The sequence below is a fragment of the Ascaphus truei genome, chromosome 5 (genome assembly GCF_040206685.1).
Source record: "Ascaphus truei isolate aAscTru1 chromosome 5, aAscTru1.hap1, whole genome shotgun sequence".
In the NCBI taxonomy this organism is placed as follows: Eukaryota; Metazoa; Chordata; class Amphibia; order Anura; family Ascaphidae; genus Ascaphus; species Ascaphus truei.
In genome coordinates this window covers 56,750,481-56,767,446 of record NC_134487.1, presented here as the reverse complement: position 1 = coordinate 56,767,446, position 16,966 = coordinate 56,750,481, and the positions used below count along the sequence as shown (strand labels likewise).

At 38.7% G+C, this 16,966-nt stretch overlaps 1 protein-coding gene across 3 annotated transcripts in view; it reads left to right on the top strand.

Moving 5' to 3' along the window:
* Positions 1-16,966, top strand: part of MAPK11 (mitogen-activated protein kinase 11) — a 52,176-nt gene that overhangs the window by 18,989 nt on the left and 16,221 nt on the right. For all 3 annotated transcript variants that reach the window (XM_075599860.1, XM_075599859.1, XM_075599862.1), the window contains 3 exons: positions 2,201-2,330; positions 3,358-3,416; positions 13,452-13,563. In XM_075599860.1, coding sequence (XP_075455975.1) covers positions 2,316-2,330; positions 3,358-3,416; positions 13,452-13,563 — 186 coding nt within the window. In that variant the 5' untranslated portion in view covers positions 2,201-2,315. The remainder of the gene's footprint in view (positions 1-2,200; positions 2,331-3,357; positions 3,417-13,451; positions 13,564-16,966) is intronic.

Here is a 16,966-nt window from a genome sequence, read left to right as displayed (position 1 = left end):
TAAATGCAGACTGTTTCATCAAAATAAAAGAAACAAAGAATCTAAGTTATGTTATGATCTAACATTGATCAGATCTTTTCCCAACGGGTCTTGAGTTGGACTTGGGATTTCACGTGCTCCAACATGGACATTTGGTTGAAATCTAATTGTCTATTTACACATGCCAACTTTTACAATATGCCCAAACCTTCTGCATCGAAACATACACACACACACAACCCACTCCTTTCCACCAACAATCAGCCACAACCGTTTTTATAATTTAAGAAGGAAAAAAGTCTTTGGACTTTAAAAGTTGGCTGAATATAGAAACACGCTCCTAACTTTATTTCTATAATACTTGGAATAACGTGATTCCTATCAGGTTCAGGTGAGTTTGCCAAATGTAACGAGACTCATTTTGACCGACTTGCTCCAAAATCTTAGTGGATATGGGTCCCTTGTCATCTCCTAGGTATGAAGGGTTTAGCCTTATTGCATCCGTCTCATTGCAACTGTTACGAGTATCTATTAGGCCTCGGTCATGTTGCCTGCTTGCTGGCGGAAGCGTGCTAACGCGCGCTCCCGCTCAGCACTGAGCCCCTACAGTCGCAATTAGAGCGGCTTTAGTAGGGGCTCACCTACGCTTCCGCGTGTTTGTGGAAGCGCAGGTCTTAGGGGAATTTAAAATTCCCCCGCTTACTGGCACGACAGGCCGGTCACGTGAGCGGTTCGCCCAATGAGGGCGAACCAGCTCCGTGACGTCACTGGCCCGCCCCCGTCCAGTGACGTGCCCGACCCCGGCCCGCCCCCTTACGGCGAGCAGGACAAGCAACCGCAAGGTCAGGGAAAGCACCCGCTTTCCCTGAGCCTCAGCACGCCAGTGGTAAGCATGTCCGAGGCCTTAGTTATTCTTCAGAATAGGTGTTGGGCCCATGATATCTTCATATTTAATACATTTACTCTTTTTGGAATACCTTCTTAGGCACGCCCCCTGACCTCTTCAAATAATGTCTGTGAAGGTGCATTTAAAAGCGCCTTTTTTATTCTAGTGTAGGGGAAGCCATATTTCAATCCCTTCTGGCAAAAACAGATGCCCTTATCCCTTGATTATATCAGTTCTATAAACGTCCCTGGTCATGGGTTTATCTGGCCATAACAGCAATTCTTGTATTTGTAATACAATTGTCACCAACATTAACCCCTTGTGTCTGATTAAAATACCCAATATCTTCTGCCATTTTTATTGATATATATTGTTTTCCTTTGAGAAAATAATGGTTTCCTTTTCATTGTCCTACTGAATTTATGCTTTTATGAGCTACTTCTGTTTACCTAGTTGAGTAATGATGGCATCATTACTCAGTCATATATTTGGTAAAGATAGCCTAAGTATTTGTTTACCACTGAAACATTAAGCTTAACACAAATATTTTAAATACTTCCTGCACACGTGTCCAATTTTGTTTTTCATTTACCATTTTAAAGATGTCAGTCACCTACATTTAGAGGGGCAATGCCTCCAAGGACTGAACTAGTTCCAGTGATTAATACGCTATTTTCTGTAAATCTGACACCTATTAATATTTGTCAAAATTGGACTTGGGAGGGGGTTGATATCCTCTGGCTACTCCCTTTTTGTGTCATGTCATGTCACTGATGGTATGTATGTATACTGTATATGTGTGCTTTACAAGAGAGACAATACAGTACAGGGAGTTATAATAATACAATAAGTGTAGCAAATAAAATCAGACCATAGGAAAGGAAATCCCTGCCACGGAGAGCTTACAATATATGTACAGCCAGAGTCCCCCTCCTCGCCTTCCCTTAACTTTATTGGCTCTCTGAGGGCAGGGTGGGCCAAGGTGAAAGGAAACACTTGGTTGATAAATACATTTCTTAGGAAGCTTCTGGATGGAAAAGTAACTGGCGACCATGTGCGATTGCACCTTTAATCGAACATTCATACCACTGCCATTAGTTCACTTTGCTCTATAGGGGAACTGTCTTGTTAAGTATCTATTTGTCAGTTTAAGTGTGTACCACTGCCAAGATTATACTAGAAAATCCCATTATACAGCATACATTAGAGAGACTTGGTACTCCCAAACAGACTTCCTTTTGCAGGCTTGCATTGTGATATAGAAATATTTATCAGGACAGAACATATACTGCTACAACACACTCCAGTTTGTAACTTTCCTTTTGATTTTTTTAGCTCGGCGTATGATACCAAGACGAGACAAAAGGTGGCAGTGAAAAAGCTGTCCAGGCCATTCCAGTCACTTGTTCATGCACGAAGAACTTACAGGGAACTGCGGCTGCTCAAGCACATGAAGCATGAAAACGTAAGCAACGAACTACTCCCGTTCAGGAGAGCGATCATAAACATGTAAATGTATGTTAAAGGAGCAATTCATGCTCTTCAAAAAAAATATTGTTTGAAGCAGGGGGTCTCTGGAGCCGAACCCCGTTAATTTCAGCTTGGGGAACCCCTGCTTCCAGAGTTATAGACCTCCAAAGGGAGTGCCGGTATTTCGGCAAAGTTTTTTAAAGCTCCCTAATCACACCGGCCAATAGGAAGTCGCACCTGAGGACCTCACGGCTTCCTATTGGCCCACAGGGCGCGGAACCTTATCAAACTCCGCCATTATGTGAACCCTGCTAGCGGAGCGGCTACCGATAACCCCCCCTACGGAGGTCTGGGTCTTCAGGACACAGGTGGTCCCCGGAGCTGAAATTGAGGTTTCGCTCTGGAGACCCCCTGCTTCAATTCTGTTAAAAATGTAAACATATCGCAAAAAAAATACATAAACAATTGAATGCTTCGATTTGCCTCTTTAACAACCAGCAGTGAAGGTTTGGAGTAAGGACATTGAAAGCTGCCTCTTCTGTAATGAATGGGCTATGTATTTGGGACAGAATGTATTTTTAATCCAGCAATCTATGTTCTTGGCAGTGGTAGATGAATAGCTGAATCTGTCCCATGGTAACATGCCAGTAAATTTGTTATTAAGCAATGTCCGTGTAATTGGCTTCATTAGAAAGATTGTCATCCTTAAAGTGATTAAAAAAAAAAAAAAAAATATTCATGTCCTGTGAAAAATGTATTTATCTTAATTGGGTGCGATGATGATGATTAAAGTGGCAAACTGTTCGGCTAATGCCATCATACAAGGCATTACTTTTTGAGAAATCTATGAATAAAATGAAAGAAGCGCAGAAAATCACCACAGTGTTTTACTGTACACATGTAACTTTCAGCAAACTCAAGACTGTTTGTTTGAAGATCTTGTGATATTGTAAATAACTGGTGTTCTCCATCACTGTTTCGCTTCGGCAGTCTGTGCATTAACAGATGTTTCTGTCTCGTAGGTTATAGGTTTGCTGGATGTGTTTACTCCATCTACCTCAATTGAAAACTTTCATGAAGTGTAAGTATTGGTTTGACACAAGCGAATGGCATTGTGGGCAACAATGTAACAGTACGATACATTTATTCTAGTAAATGTTGGTAATATGGAGAAATTCGTTTGTGGTAGTGAGGGCATATTTAGCTTGGTCCTAAATATTTTTTGTTTTTGAAGAAATATGAATATAACAATTTGTGGGGGGGAAGACTTCAAAGTAGCTGCCCTGTAACATTCTAACCACTGCTTTATAGCTCGGCGACTTTGGAAATGCCTTTCTTCTGTGTGGTGTGATCACCTACCAACCGCATTTTGAATCGTTGTATATTCTGTCATTTATGTGGTGCTCTTCGAAGTTGCGTTTGGCCTAAATTTAGTCTAAACAAGTCCTACCAATAGTAGAGAGGTTGTTACATGGTAAAGTAGTTGCAGTTTATTGCAATTTCCCTATATTTTGGGAATAAGGACTGCTACTTTTAGGGGTTAATTTATTGTTTCACCTGGGAAGGTTTTATTGCTATTTCTTATTCAAATAAAAGGTTGTGAAGAAAATGGATGTATTTATTTATTTATAGCATTTACATATGCCAGCAGTGTCCTTAAGGGCATTGTTGTTCAAACTTGTGGTAAAAAATGTAAAGTCCTATAATTAAAAAAAGAATATGTATATTTATTTGAAAAAAAAAATGTTTTATATACATTAGTTGAACATTGCGCTTGTTAAAAGTTCACTAAAGATGTCCATGTATATAAATTGATTAGGGCAGTTTTTCTGAAACACATATTGCAAACTGTAGGGCTATCATGTAATTAATATACAAGGAAGAGAACTGACGGCATAAATGCATCTTTAGCATTTATTAAACGAGGTCTGTTTTGATGTTGCTAAGAAAGAGAAAAGATCCCCGTTATATCATGAACACAACCTTAATGAAGTTGATCACATTTACTGGAAAGAGGTGGTGTTAGCCACCTCCACTCATAGAGAAAATGTTTATTTACAATTTAGGACATGAAGGAAAATTATTTTTAAATCAAACTCTCGTAGTACTCACTGTTAAGATTCCCAGTAGTGAATAGTTCCTGCCAATGGTATAATAATTACACGCTCATAAATTTGATATAGCGCCTCAGCTTATCATTGGGTATTCTCCTAGAAATACATTGGATAACTGTGTCCAAAAATCAAGTGCAGAAATGTACAGTGGCGTGATAGTGAAAACATTTAAAGTTCAGTTTAATAACCTCTCGTTTATAGCAAAGTTCTGTACATAAACAACAAAACAGGTAGCGCTAACCGCAATGTGTGTGGTGTAGTAACTATTACCTTATATATTAAATAAAACTATACATAAGGGGCTGCCTAGGACACAAAGCCTGACCCCCTGGTCAGGAAAACAGTATGGACAGGGAATAGTTCCGTGGGCGCCTATAAAATTTTACCACTATAAAGGATATACGAAAACCAAGCCTGTTGGTTGTGAAGATTGTTGATCCTCACGGTGGGCTTGAAAACAAAGAGAAAGCACAACACATAGCGTAATACTGTTAAAACATTAAACAAACAACATATAAGACAACATATAACAGCTGAATACTGAAATGGTATTTTTAGGACAATAAAATCATTTAATAACAATTAATATTTAATATAATGCACAATTTGCATGGACATATAGATTTAAGCAATTAAAAATCTGAATAGGTGGTTCAACTGCTCCGTAGCACCAATGTTGATGATAGCAATGCCTACTCACCAGATGGAATAGGTTTGCAGGCAGTGGATATTTTAGAGAGTATCCCCTCTCATCTGTGTGCTGCTCTCTGCTTAGCTGGCGTCTCTGTCGGCTCGTGGGTGCAGCTCATCAGCGGGGACTCCTGCAGCTCCAGGAAGCACGTCTGAGCAGATGGAACTCAGCTGCAGCTGATTCAGCACGATGTCAGCCACGGACCACCGTGAGCTCGTCTATCTGCTGCTCACTGCTAGCTGGCGTCTCTATCCGCTCGTGGACGCAACTTGTCAGCAGGTACTCCTGCAGGGCGCTGAATAATGGGAAACCGCAACAGCTGGTTCAACTCGTCGGCGGCTATAAGAGATGGTTAGCTGGCAGCTCACGTTGATTCACTGATGTACGGGGGGTACTACACCAATGTGTGCGGGGCTTGAACCTCCACCCTACGCGTTTCAAGAGCGATCTGCTCTCTTCCTCAGGGGTATATGAATAAAAAAGTCCAAAATGTCCTTTAAATACTGACTTCACCATTTGGGTAAATAGTTCCACCTGTAGCTAATTGCACATGTGCTGTGCTTGTAATAAAGTTGCTCTTAGTGTGTTTGCAATCAGACACTGCACAGTGAGAATGTCTTTGAACAAAAAAGCTACTTACTATTTTGTACAGCTGTTATACATAATGACAACATTAAACATAACACAATATACAATGAACATATACTACTAACAACATATATATTTAAACATGACACAATAAACAATGAACATATACTACTAACAACATATATATTTATGTATATAAACAAAAAATAAATGAATAAAAATAAAAAAAAAATGCATAATTTTAAGGTAGGACATAAATAATTTTTTTTTTTTTTTTTTTTTTAATATAATATTGCGAATTATGATTAGATAAAATGTATTAAACCAGTGATAGTGTGCTTATTTATGTAGGAGGAACCTACTGCTATAAGCGAATTTAAACACTAATGTATATGACATGTCACCTTATGTGGATGTATTTGGTACTAACCCACCAAAAAGGATTTCAAATCGAATTCTACATTTAAGCCCATTGGGGACAGAGTACATAACTCATAAATCCAATAGGACTCTCTTCTCCCCAATAGGCTCAATGTGTTACCTCCTCTCCAGTGTGGTACAATGCGCTCTATTCCTACGCACCTCAAACCTTTTGGGTCTTTATTGTGCACCTGAAGAAAATGATTAGACACATTGTGTGTGACTAAACCAGTTTTAATATTGTATATATGTTCATACAAACGTCTTTTTATAGCTCGCGTTGTCATACCCACATACTGCAGACCACACGGACATTCAAGTAAATATATAACAAAGGAACTACTACATGTAATATGTTGTTTAATTTTATACTGTTTATGTGTTTTATTTGATATAAAATTTATTTTTTTGTTACTGTATTTGCATGCCGTGCATTTGTTACAGAGGAAGTATCCCCCACAGAGTGTTGTGTCTCTTTGAACTGGCTGCAGCGATGGACAGCTGGGTGCCAGTCTCTGTCCTATATTAGGAGCTTTTGTGAATATAATATGTGGATATTCGGGTAGAATTCCCTCTAGTTCTTTATCCTTTTTCAATATTGGCCAGTATTTCCTTAAAGTTTTGCGTATGTTGGGTGCCATTTGGTTATATTGAGTGACAAATGACAAATTGCCTGATGAGTTAATATTTTTATTTTTATATTGTAAGAGACTGGTTCTGTCCATCGCTGCAACTTCAGAGATAGTTCTATCCAACTCTAGTGGGGAGTACTTCCTCTCCACAAATTTTTGTTTTAAATCCTCGGCTTGAATTTTAAATGTATCTGGATGTGAGCTGTTTCTTTTCAGTCTAATGAACTGTCCTTTAGGGATGTTTTTGACCCATGTGGGGTTGTGGTGACTCTGTGCATGTAAATAATTATTTGATTGAACCGGTTTAAAATATGTGCTGGTGTGTATGTGATTATTAACTATAGTGATTTCTAAATCTAAAAATTCTATTTTATTAGTATTAGTGACAAACGTAGAGTGTAGGGAAGCAAGGAGCACAGCTGAAGTAGAAATCTGCAGGGAGAGTCCTGTAGAAAAAATGAATAAGGGGCACAACTCCGTGCTAAAACTGAGGGTGGTTTATTGGATAATTGCACAGGGACAGAAACACAGCCCACACACCGACATGTTTCGTCCCACGGGACTTTATCAAGGTGTCCCGTGGGACGAAACATGTCGGTGTGTGGGCTGTGTTTCTGTCCCTGTGCAATTATCCAATAAACCACCCTCAGTTTTAGCACGGAGTTGTGCCCCTTATTCATTTTTTCTACAGGACTCTCCCTGCAGATTTCTACTTCAGCTGTGCTCCTTGCTTCCCTACACTCTGATTTCCCTGATCAGGATTGCACGCAGTGGAACTTCGTCTGGATGGATTTCGTATTCCCATACACTCAATGGAAAGGTAATGGGCAGTAGCCCTCATTCTATGTTACCTTGGTCCCTATTTAGGGAAGTGTATATGGTAAGGGGGGTAAGCAGGGTAAACCATATCTGCGGTAGTCGCGCTGACTGACCGCTAGGTCCCGTGTTCATGTCCCCCCTTAACCTAGTATTATATAATTGCTGGAATTATTTATGGAAGTTCCTATCTACCTATATGCTGTAATACAGTTTGTGAGTCTATACACTTGTATGAGCGTCAATCTCTACGTTTATACATATTAGTGACAAACGTGAATTTTAAATTATTAGTGTTGTTATTCATATATAACTGAAACTGTGTTAACTGTGCTAAAGTGCCTGACCAGATAAAAATAATATCATCTATGTAGCGCCGCCACAGCACCAAGTTTGCACCATAGGGACAATTGGACCATATATGTTGTTTCTCCCAATATCCCATAAATATATTGGCATAACTAGGAGCAAACTTGGTGCCCATGGCGGTGCCACATACCTGCAAATAATAAGCTTTATTAAAGTGAAAAAAATTGTGACAAAGGATGAATTTAATTCCTAAAATCAAAAAATCTCTAAATTCTTTTGAAACAGATGGGTCATTTTTTAGGGTGTTTAAGACTGATTCACATCCTTGATCATGGTTTATTATGGTGTATAATGAATTGACGTCTGCGGTAACAAAAATATAATGGGGTTGCCACTGAATGTCCTGGAGTGTCTGCAGTATGTGGGTAGTATCCCGGAGGTAAGAAGGTAATTGTATGACATATTTCTGAAGTTGTCTATCTATATATTGAGATAAGTGTGATGTTAATGATTGAATGCCCGAAATGATGGGGCGGCCGGGGGGAAAATTTATATTTTTATGTATTTTAGGGATTATATAAAACAAGGGTAGTCTGGGGTGTTTATTGTAAAGAAAGTCAAATTCTTTTGGAGTAATTAAATTTTGATCTAAACCAAATGTTAAATAATTAAATAATTTTTGCTGGTAATGTGTAGTAGGATTCGTTGGGAGGAGTTGGTAAGTGGATATGTCACTTAGAATTCTCAGTGACTCTTGGATGTAATATGATTTATCCATGATTACCAACCCCCCCCCCCCTTATCCGCTGGTTTTATGATTATGTCTTCATTTTCTTCAAGTGCACGTAAAGTTATTTTTTCATCTTTACTAAGATTATCAGTCCTAACTTTGTGGTTTCTACTTAGGGTCTCTAGGTCATCTGTGACCATTTTAGCGAATGTGTCCACAAAGGGACCACTCACAAACCTAGGAAAGAATGTTGAGGGATTTCTGAACGTTGAATTGTTTGTATTTAGTGGTAAGTTAGTGTTGGTGTCCAGTCACTAACTTACCACTAAATACAAACAATTCAACTTATCCATATCCACTTACCAACTCCTCCCAACGAATCCTACTACACATTACCAGCAAAAATTATTTAATTATTTAACATTTGGTTTAGATCAAAATTTAATTACTCCAAAAGAATTTGACTTTGTTTCTCCCAATATCCCATAAATATATTGGCATAACTAGGAGCAAACTTGGTGCCCATGGCGGTGCCACATACCTGCAAATAATAAGCTTTATTAAAGTGAAAAAAATTGTGACAAAGGATGAATTTAATTCCTAAAATCAAAAAATCTCTAAATTCTTTTGAAACAGATGGGTCATTTTTTAGGGTGTTTAAGACTGATTCACATCCTTGATCATGGTTGATTATGGTGTATAATGAATAGACGTCTGCGGTAACAAAAATATAATGGGGTTGCCACTGAATGTCCTGGAGTGTCTGCAGTATGTGGGTAGTATCCCGGAGGTAAGAAGGTAATTGTATGACATATTTCTGGAGTTGTCTATCTATATATTGAGATAAGTGTGATGTTAATGATTGAATGCCCGAAATGATGGGGCGGCCGGGGGAAAAATTTATATTTTTATGTATTTTAGGGATTATATAAAACAAGGGTAGTCTGGGGTGTTTATTGTAAAGAAAGTCAAATTCTTTTGGAGTAATTAAATTTTGATCTAAACCAAATGTTAAATAATTAAATAATTTTTGCTGGTAATGTGTAGTAGGATTCGTTGGGAGGAGTTGGTAAGTGGATATGTCACTTAGAATTCTCAGTGACTCTTGGATGTAATATGATTTATCCATGATTACCAACCCCCCCCCCCCCTTATCCGCTGGTTTTATGATTATGTCTTCATTTTCTTCAAGTGCACGTAAAGTTATTTTTTCATCTTTACTAAGATTATCAGTCCTAACTTTGTGGTTTCTACTTAGGGTCTCTAGGTCATCTGTGACCATTTTAGCGAATGTGTCCACAAAGGGACCACTCACAAACCTAGGAAAGAATGTTGAGGGATTTCTGAACGTTGAATTGTTTGTATTTAGTGGTAAGTTAGTGTTGGTGTCCAGTCACTAACTTACCACTAAATACAAACAATTCAACTTATCCATATCCACTTACCAACTCCTCCCAACGAATCCTACTACACATTACCAGCAAAAATTATTTAATTATTTAACATTTGGTTTAGATCAAAATTTAATTACTCCAAAAGAATTTGACTTTCTTTACAATAAACACCCCAGACTACCCTTGTTTTATATAATCCCTAAAATACATAAAAATATAAATTTTCCCCCCGGCCGCCCCATCATTTCGGGCATTCAATCATTAACATCACACTTATCTCAATATATAGATAGACAACTTCAGAAATATGTCATACAATTACCTTCTTACCTCCGGGATACTACCCACATACTGCAGACACTCCAGGACATTCAGTGGCAACCCCATTATATTTTTGTTACCGCAGACGTCAATTCATTATACACCATAATAAACCATGATCAAGGATGTGAATCAGTCTTAAACACCCTAAAAAATGACCCATCTGTTTCAAAAGAATTTAGAGATTTTTTGATTTTAGGAATTAAATTCATCCTTTGTCACAATTTTTTTCACTTTAATAAAGCTTATTATTTGCAGGTATGTGGCACCGCCATGGGCACCAAGTTTGCTCCTAGTTATGCTAATATATTTATGGGATATTGGGAGAAACAACATATATGGTCCAATTGTCCCTATGGTGCAAACTTGGTGCTGTGGCGGCGCTACATAGATGATATTATTTTTATCTGGTCAGGCACTTTAGCACAGTTAACACAGTTTCAGTTATATATGAATAACAACACTAATAATTTAAAATTCACGTTTGTCACTAATACTAATAAAATAGAATTTTTAGATTTAGAAATCACTATAGTTAATAATCACATACACACCAGCACATATTTTAAACCGGTTCAATCAAATAATTATTTACATGCACAGAGTCACCACAACCCCACATGGGTCAAAAACATCCCTAAGGGACAGTTCATTAGACTGAAAAGAAACAGCTCACATCCAGATACATTTAAAATTCAAGCCGAGGATTTAAAACAAAAATTTGTGGAGAGGAAGTACTCCCCACTAGAGTTGGATAGAACTATCTCTGAAGTTGCAGCGATGGACAGAACCAGTCTCTTACAATATAAAAATAAAAATATTAACTCATCAGGCAATTTGTCATTTGTCACTCAATATAACCAAATGGCACCCAACATACGCAAAACTTTAAGGAAATACTGGCCAATATTGAAAAAGGATAAAGAACTAGAGGGAATTCTACCCGAATATCCACATATTATATTCACAAAAGCTCCTAATATAGGACAGAGACTGGCACCCAGCTGTCCATCGCTGCAGCCAGTTCAAAGAGACACAACACTCTGTGGGGAATACTTCCTCTGTAACAAATGCACGGCATGCAAATACAGTAACAAAAAAATAAATTTTATATCAAATAAAACACATAAACAGTATAAAATTAAACAACATATTACATGTAGTAGTTCCTTTGTTATATATTTACTTGAATGTCCGTGTGGTCTGCAGTATGTGGGTATGACAACGCGAGCTATAAAAAGACGTTTGTATGAACATATATACAATATTAAAACTGGTTTAGTCACACACAATGTGTCTAATCATTTTCTTCAGGTGCACAATAAAGACCCAAAAGGTTTGAGGTGCGTAGGAATAGAGCGCATTGTACCACACTGGAGAGGAGGTAACACATTGAGCCTATTGGGGAGAAGAGAGTCCTATTGGATTTATGAGTTATGTACTCTGTCCCCAATGGGCTTAAATGTAGAATTCGATTTGAAATCCTTTTTGGTGGGTTAGTACCAAATACATCCACATAAGGTGACATGTCATATACATTAGTGTTTAAATTCGCTTATAGCAGTAGGTTCCTCCTACATAAATAAGCACACTATCACTGGTTTAATACATTTTATCTAATCATAATTCGCAATATTATATTAAATAAATTTTTTTTTTTTTTTTTTTTTATGTCCTACCTTAAAATTATGCATTTTTTTTTTTTTTTTATTCATTTATTTTTTGTTTATATACATAAATATATATGTTGTTAGTAGTATATGTTCATTGTTTATTGTGTCATGTTTAAATATATATGTTGTTAGTAGTATATGTTCATTGTATATTGTGTTATGTTTAATGTTGTCATTATGTATAACAGCTGTACAAAATAGTAAGTAGCATTTTTGTTCAAAGACATTCTCACTGTGCAGTGTCTGATTGCAAACACACTAAGAGCAACTTTATTACAAGCACAGCACATGTGCAATTAGCTACAGGTGGAACTATTTACCCAAATGGTGAAGTCAGTATTTAAAGGACATTTTGGACTTTTTTATTCATATACCCCTGAGGAAGAGAGCAGATCGCTCTTGAAACGCGTAGGGTGGAGGTTCAAGCCCCGCACACATTGGTGTAGTACCCCCCGTACATCAGTGAATCAACGTGAGCTGCCAGCTAACCATCTCTTATAGCCGCCGACGAGTTGAACCAGCTGTTGCGGTTTCCCATTATTCAAGCGCCCTGCAGGAGTACCTGCTGACAAGTTGCGTCCACGAGCGGATAGAGACGCCAGCTAGCAGTGAGCAGCAGATAGACGAGCTCACGGTGGTCCGTGGCTGACATCGTGCTGAATCAGCTGCAGCTGAGTTCCATCTGCTCAGACGTGCTTCCTGGAGCTGCAGGAGTCCCCGCTGATGAGCTGCACCCACGAGCCGACAGAGACGCCAGCTAAGCAGAGAGCAGCACACAGATGAGAGGGGATACTCTCTAAAATATCCACTGCCTGCAAACCTATTCCATCTGGTGAGTAGGCATTGCTATCATCAACATTGGTGCTACGGAGCAGTTGAACCACCTATTCAGATTTTTAATTGCTTAAATCTATATGTCCATGCAAATTGTGCATTATATTAAATATTAATTGTTATTAAATGATTTTATTGTCCTAAAAATACCATTTCAGTATTCAGCTGTTATATGTTGTCTTATATGTTGTTTGTTTAATGTTTTAACAGTATTACGCTATGTGTTGTGCTTTCTCTTTGTTTTCAAGCCCACCGTGAGGATCAACAATCTTCACAACCAACAGGCTTGGTTTTCGTATATCCTTTATAGTGGTAAAATTTTATAGGCGCCCACGGAACTATTCCCTGTCCAAAGTTCTGTACATGTTACCATAAAAGCTTATACAATGAACTTTGGGGGAGATGGACTGAGCCCCATTCAACACCATTAGTGACTCACAGCAACGGAATCTCGGCTGCACTGCTGATCTGGTTCTTCAACTATTAACATAAGCACCTGAATACTTTTAATGGGTTTAACAGAATTAATAACCTAGTTGCATGGCATTTTTTTAAAGCATGTACATTATAATTATGTTTAATTTCCTTTTACAGGTATCTGGTGACAAATCTAATGGGAGCTGACCTTAATAACATTGTAAAGTGCCAAAAACTAACAGATGACCACATACAATTTCTGATATACCAGTTACTTAGGGGCCTCAAGGTAATGTTTGGCATTGCTTGTGTTTTTGGTATTGCAGATTATACTCTACCATTCTGTACTGTTTTATGCATTGCTGCAAGAACAATAGGGAAAGATCCTCTGGCAGACCGTTTTAGGAATAACAGCAGGGCCTCGCTCACGGGCGTGGTAACACCAAAACGGACTGGTTAGGGAAAACTGGCTTTTTGAACAGGATACCAATTTAAAATGGATTTGAATAGATTTTTTTTCTCTCCGTCATATTCTTCTGTGCTTCTGATTAATTACATTGTTGGAAGAAAAATGTATTGCGTGAATAAATATGAATGTCCTGGTTTGATTAAAGAAGTCAGTCAAAGGGATCTTTTTGTCTTTACACGGAGGTGGAAAAAAAATATATAAATTACTTGGGAGCCAGACAGAATTGTTAGGAGCCAGCATTAAGCGGCAGGGGGTGCTTTCCAGCCCACACCCGCTCTGGCTCTCCCCCACACCCGGTCTGACACACTACCTCCCTCTCCCTGCCATAGTAGGATATGAGAGATGGGGCAGGTAGAGTCCTGGATTGCTCCGACTCACTCCCGCCTCCAGCCTCACGCACCTCAAATACCCTCTCCCCACGCACTCAAAACTATGAAGCGCAGCGGTGACTGAGAGGTTAGTAGCTGCCACTGACGGTCCGCGCTTCGGCTAAGTGTCATCGGGCATGGAAGCTAGAGTGCTGTTGCTCGCGATGCACAGCCAAGGCGACAGGAGGTCAATTTTAGGTGCCTGAGATTTTTTCCACTCCTGCCCTGCTTTGATACGTTCCCTATTGTGTTACAGGTTGAGCACCCCCAAATATTGATGGTATCTCCTCCAAACCATATATTCTTTACAAGAACAGTATAGAGAATCTAAAGGGCTCATTTACAGAACTATGCTATTTGTTTCAAATACCGGAAATCCATTAAAATGAACGTGTTTCCTGCGTGTGCTGCTGCTAGTTTTGTACACAAGTCTAGAAGTTTTTTTTTGTTTTACATTTTTGATAGCTTTTCATACTTTGCTAGATGAAATGTGGAAGACATAACAAACGGAATAATGGAACAGAAGGTCCATACAAAAGGGATACATTACTCGCGTACTACTTATGATCTGCTCCCAGACTAGATCTATATCACAGTGACCCACTTACAGAATTGCAAAACGGATGGTTATACAGTATAGGCTGACAGACCTATTTTTTTTTATCATTGGGAAATACAATGATGCTTTTCTAACATGGCTCTGTTGGTTTCAGCACGTCGCAACCATATTCTAGTGCAGGGGTGGCCAACTCCAGTCCTCAAGGGCCACCAACAGAGCAGCCTTTCAGGATATCCATGCTTAGCAGGTGGCTCAGTCAACGACTGAGCCACTGATTGACCCACCTGTGCTGAGGCAGGGATATCCTTAAATCCTGACCCGTTGGTGGCCCTTGAGGACGGCAGTTGGCAATACCTGCTCTGGACTCTCTCGATATCTGGCTTTTTGCTCTACAAATGTGACCTAGCATCATGTTGAGCGTTGTTTAGTAACTTGATAAATGATTCAGTTGAATGCTCTAACATGGTATGATTGTTGGTTAGAAACATACAACTCTGCATTTTCAATGTTTTGTCACATTTGAGGGAGATCGGTAATGTTCCGTTTTTATATACTTTTTAGGCATAATTAATGCACTTAGCAGCCATATGCCTAAAATTGTATTCTTCTTGCCAAAATGGGCACCCAAATACTTTTGTTGAAATCTGCCAAGTAATTGAAGCTCTTCAGCTCCACTCTTGCCTCTAACACTCTATATCCTCTTTAACACCAACAGAAAGTTCCGGAATGTACCGTGGGAAATAAGTCCTGCTGGTTATTGATCTGGATAAATTGATTGAAAACGTAGTGGCACACACAATTTACATGGTGTATTTTGCAAGTGTTTAATTGTTGCGACTATTTTATAGAATAGTTTCTGTGAACAGAGCTATGATAACCAGAAAACGAGGTACTTTTTTAAAACAAATTCTCAATGTATTTATTCATATTGTATTTACAGTATTCATATTGGTCCCAGAGAAGTGTAGCTTTATTGTAGGTTCTGGTACCTTTTTTTTATAGTGGACCTATATGATAGTACTTAATGGATGAAATGTTGTAGTGCACAGAGCTTTCAAAAGCACACGTCTGTTCTGTAACAGCACAGAGGAAAGCAAACATGTATACCAAAAGCAGATATGCATGAATGCGGATTAATTCTGCAGGTAGTCTTGAGCGTGTCAGTCATAGGTGAATAGGAAAGGTGTGAAGAGATGTGGGCCATTTAACTTGGTCATGAATCCAGTTTCTTGTTTAAAATTAGAGAGAAGAGAAACGGCAGCGCACTGCCAGGGAGCCAGGTGGATAAAAAAAATTGTATTTATTAATCAAAATCGATGAGAGCAAAGGAGCACTGCTGGTAAGAGAATCCACAGGAAAGAATCATAGTGAAAAAATAAAGGGCACAACTCCAGGACTAAAACTGAGGGTAATTTATTCCATGAGTACACAGGGACAGGAACACAGCCCACGCACCAACGCGTCTCGTCCCGTGGGACTTTATCAAGGTGTAACATGTATACATACCTCCTCACATTTATAAGCCCCATTTCACGCCAAAAAGTCCGTGAAGACACACTGCGCATGCGCGCCAGTGACGCGTCGCAACACTGTGACGCCAACTCATACCCCACCAATCGACCGAATCCCTGAGGTGACGTCACTTGTGTGCGTCCGCTTCCAGCCTGGAACGCATGGCACTGCTACTCCCACCGGGCTAAAGGCGGAAGGGAATTAAAAAAATGTTTTTTAAACAACTTTATTAATACTCTAAAAAACAAACAAACTTACATTCCTATCAAAAAAATCAATAAAATACACAAAGAAAGCTATAAACTAAGAATCCAACTATATTAAAACACAAAAGATTGAAAAAAACCTATTGATAAATAGGTTTTTTTCAATCTTTTGTGTTTTAATATTGTTGGATTCTTGATTTATAGCTTTCTTTGTGTACTTTATTGATCTTTTTGATAGGAATGTAAGTTTGTTTGTTTTTTAGAGTATTAATAAAGTTGTTTAAAAAAAACATTCCTGTGTACTCATGGAATAAATTACCCTCAGTTTTAGTCCTGGAGTTGTGCCCTTTATTTTTTTTTTCTATAGGGTTCTTTCCTGTGGATTCTCTTACCAGCAGTGCTCCTTTTGCTCTCATAGATTTTTGTTATATACCTTACCAGGATTGCACGCAGCGGAACTATCCTACTGATGATTTCTGGACTTCAATGTACCCCCGTGGTCAGGTAACGGGCAATAGCCCTTATATTCTTACCTTGGCCCTTATATGGGGAAGTGTGTTTATTAAGTGGGGTGTGCG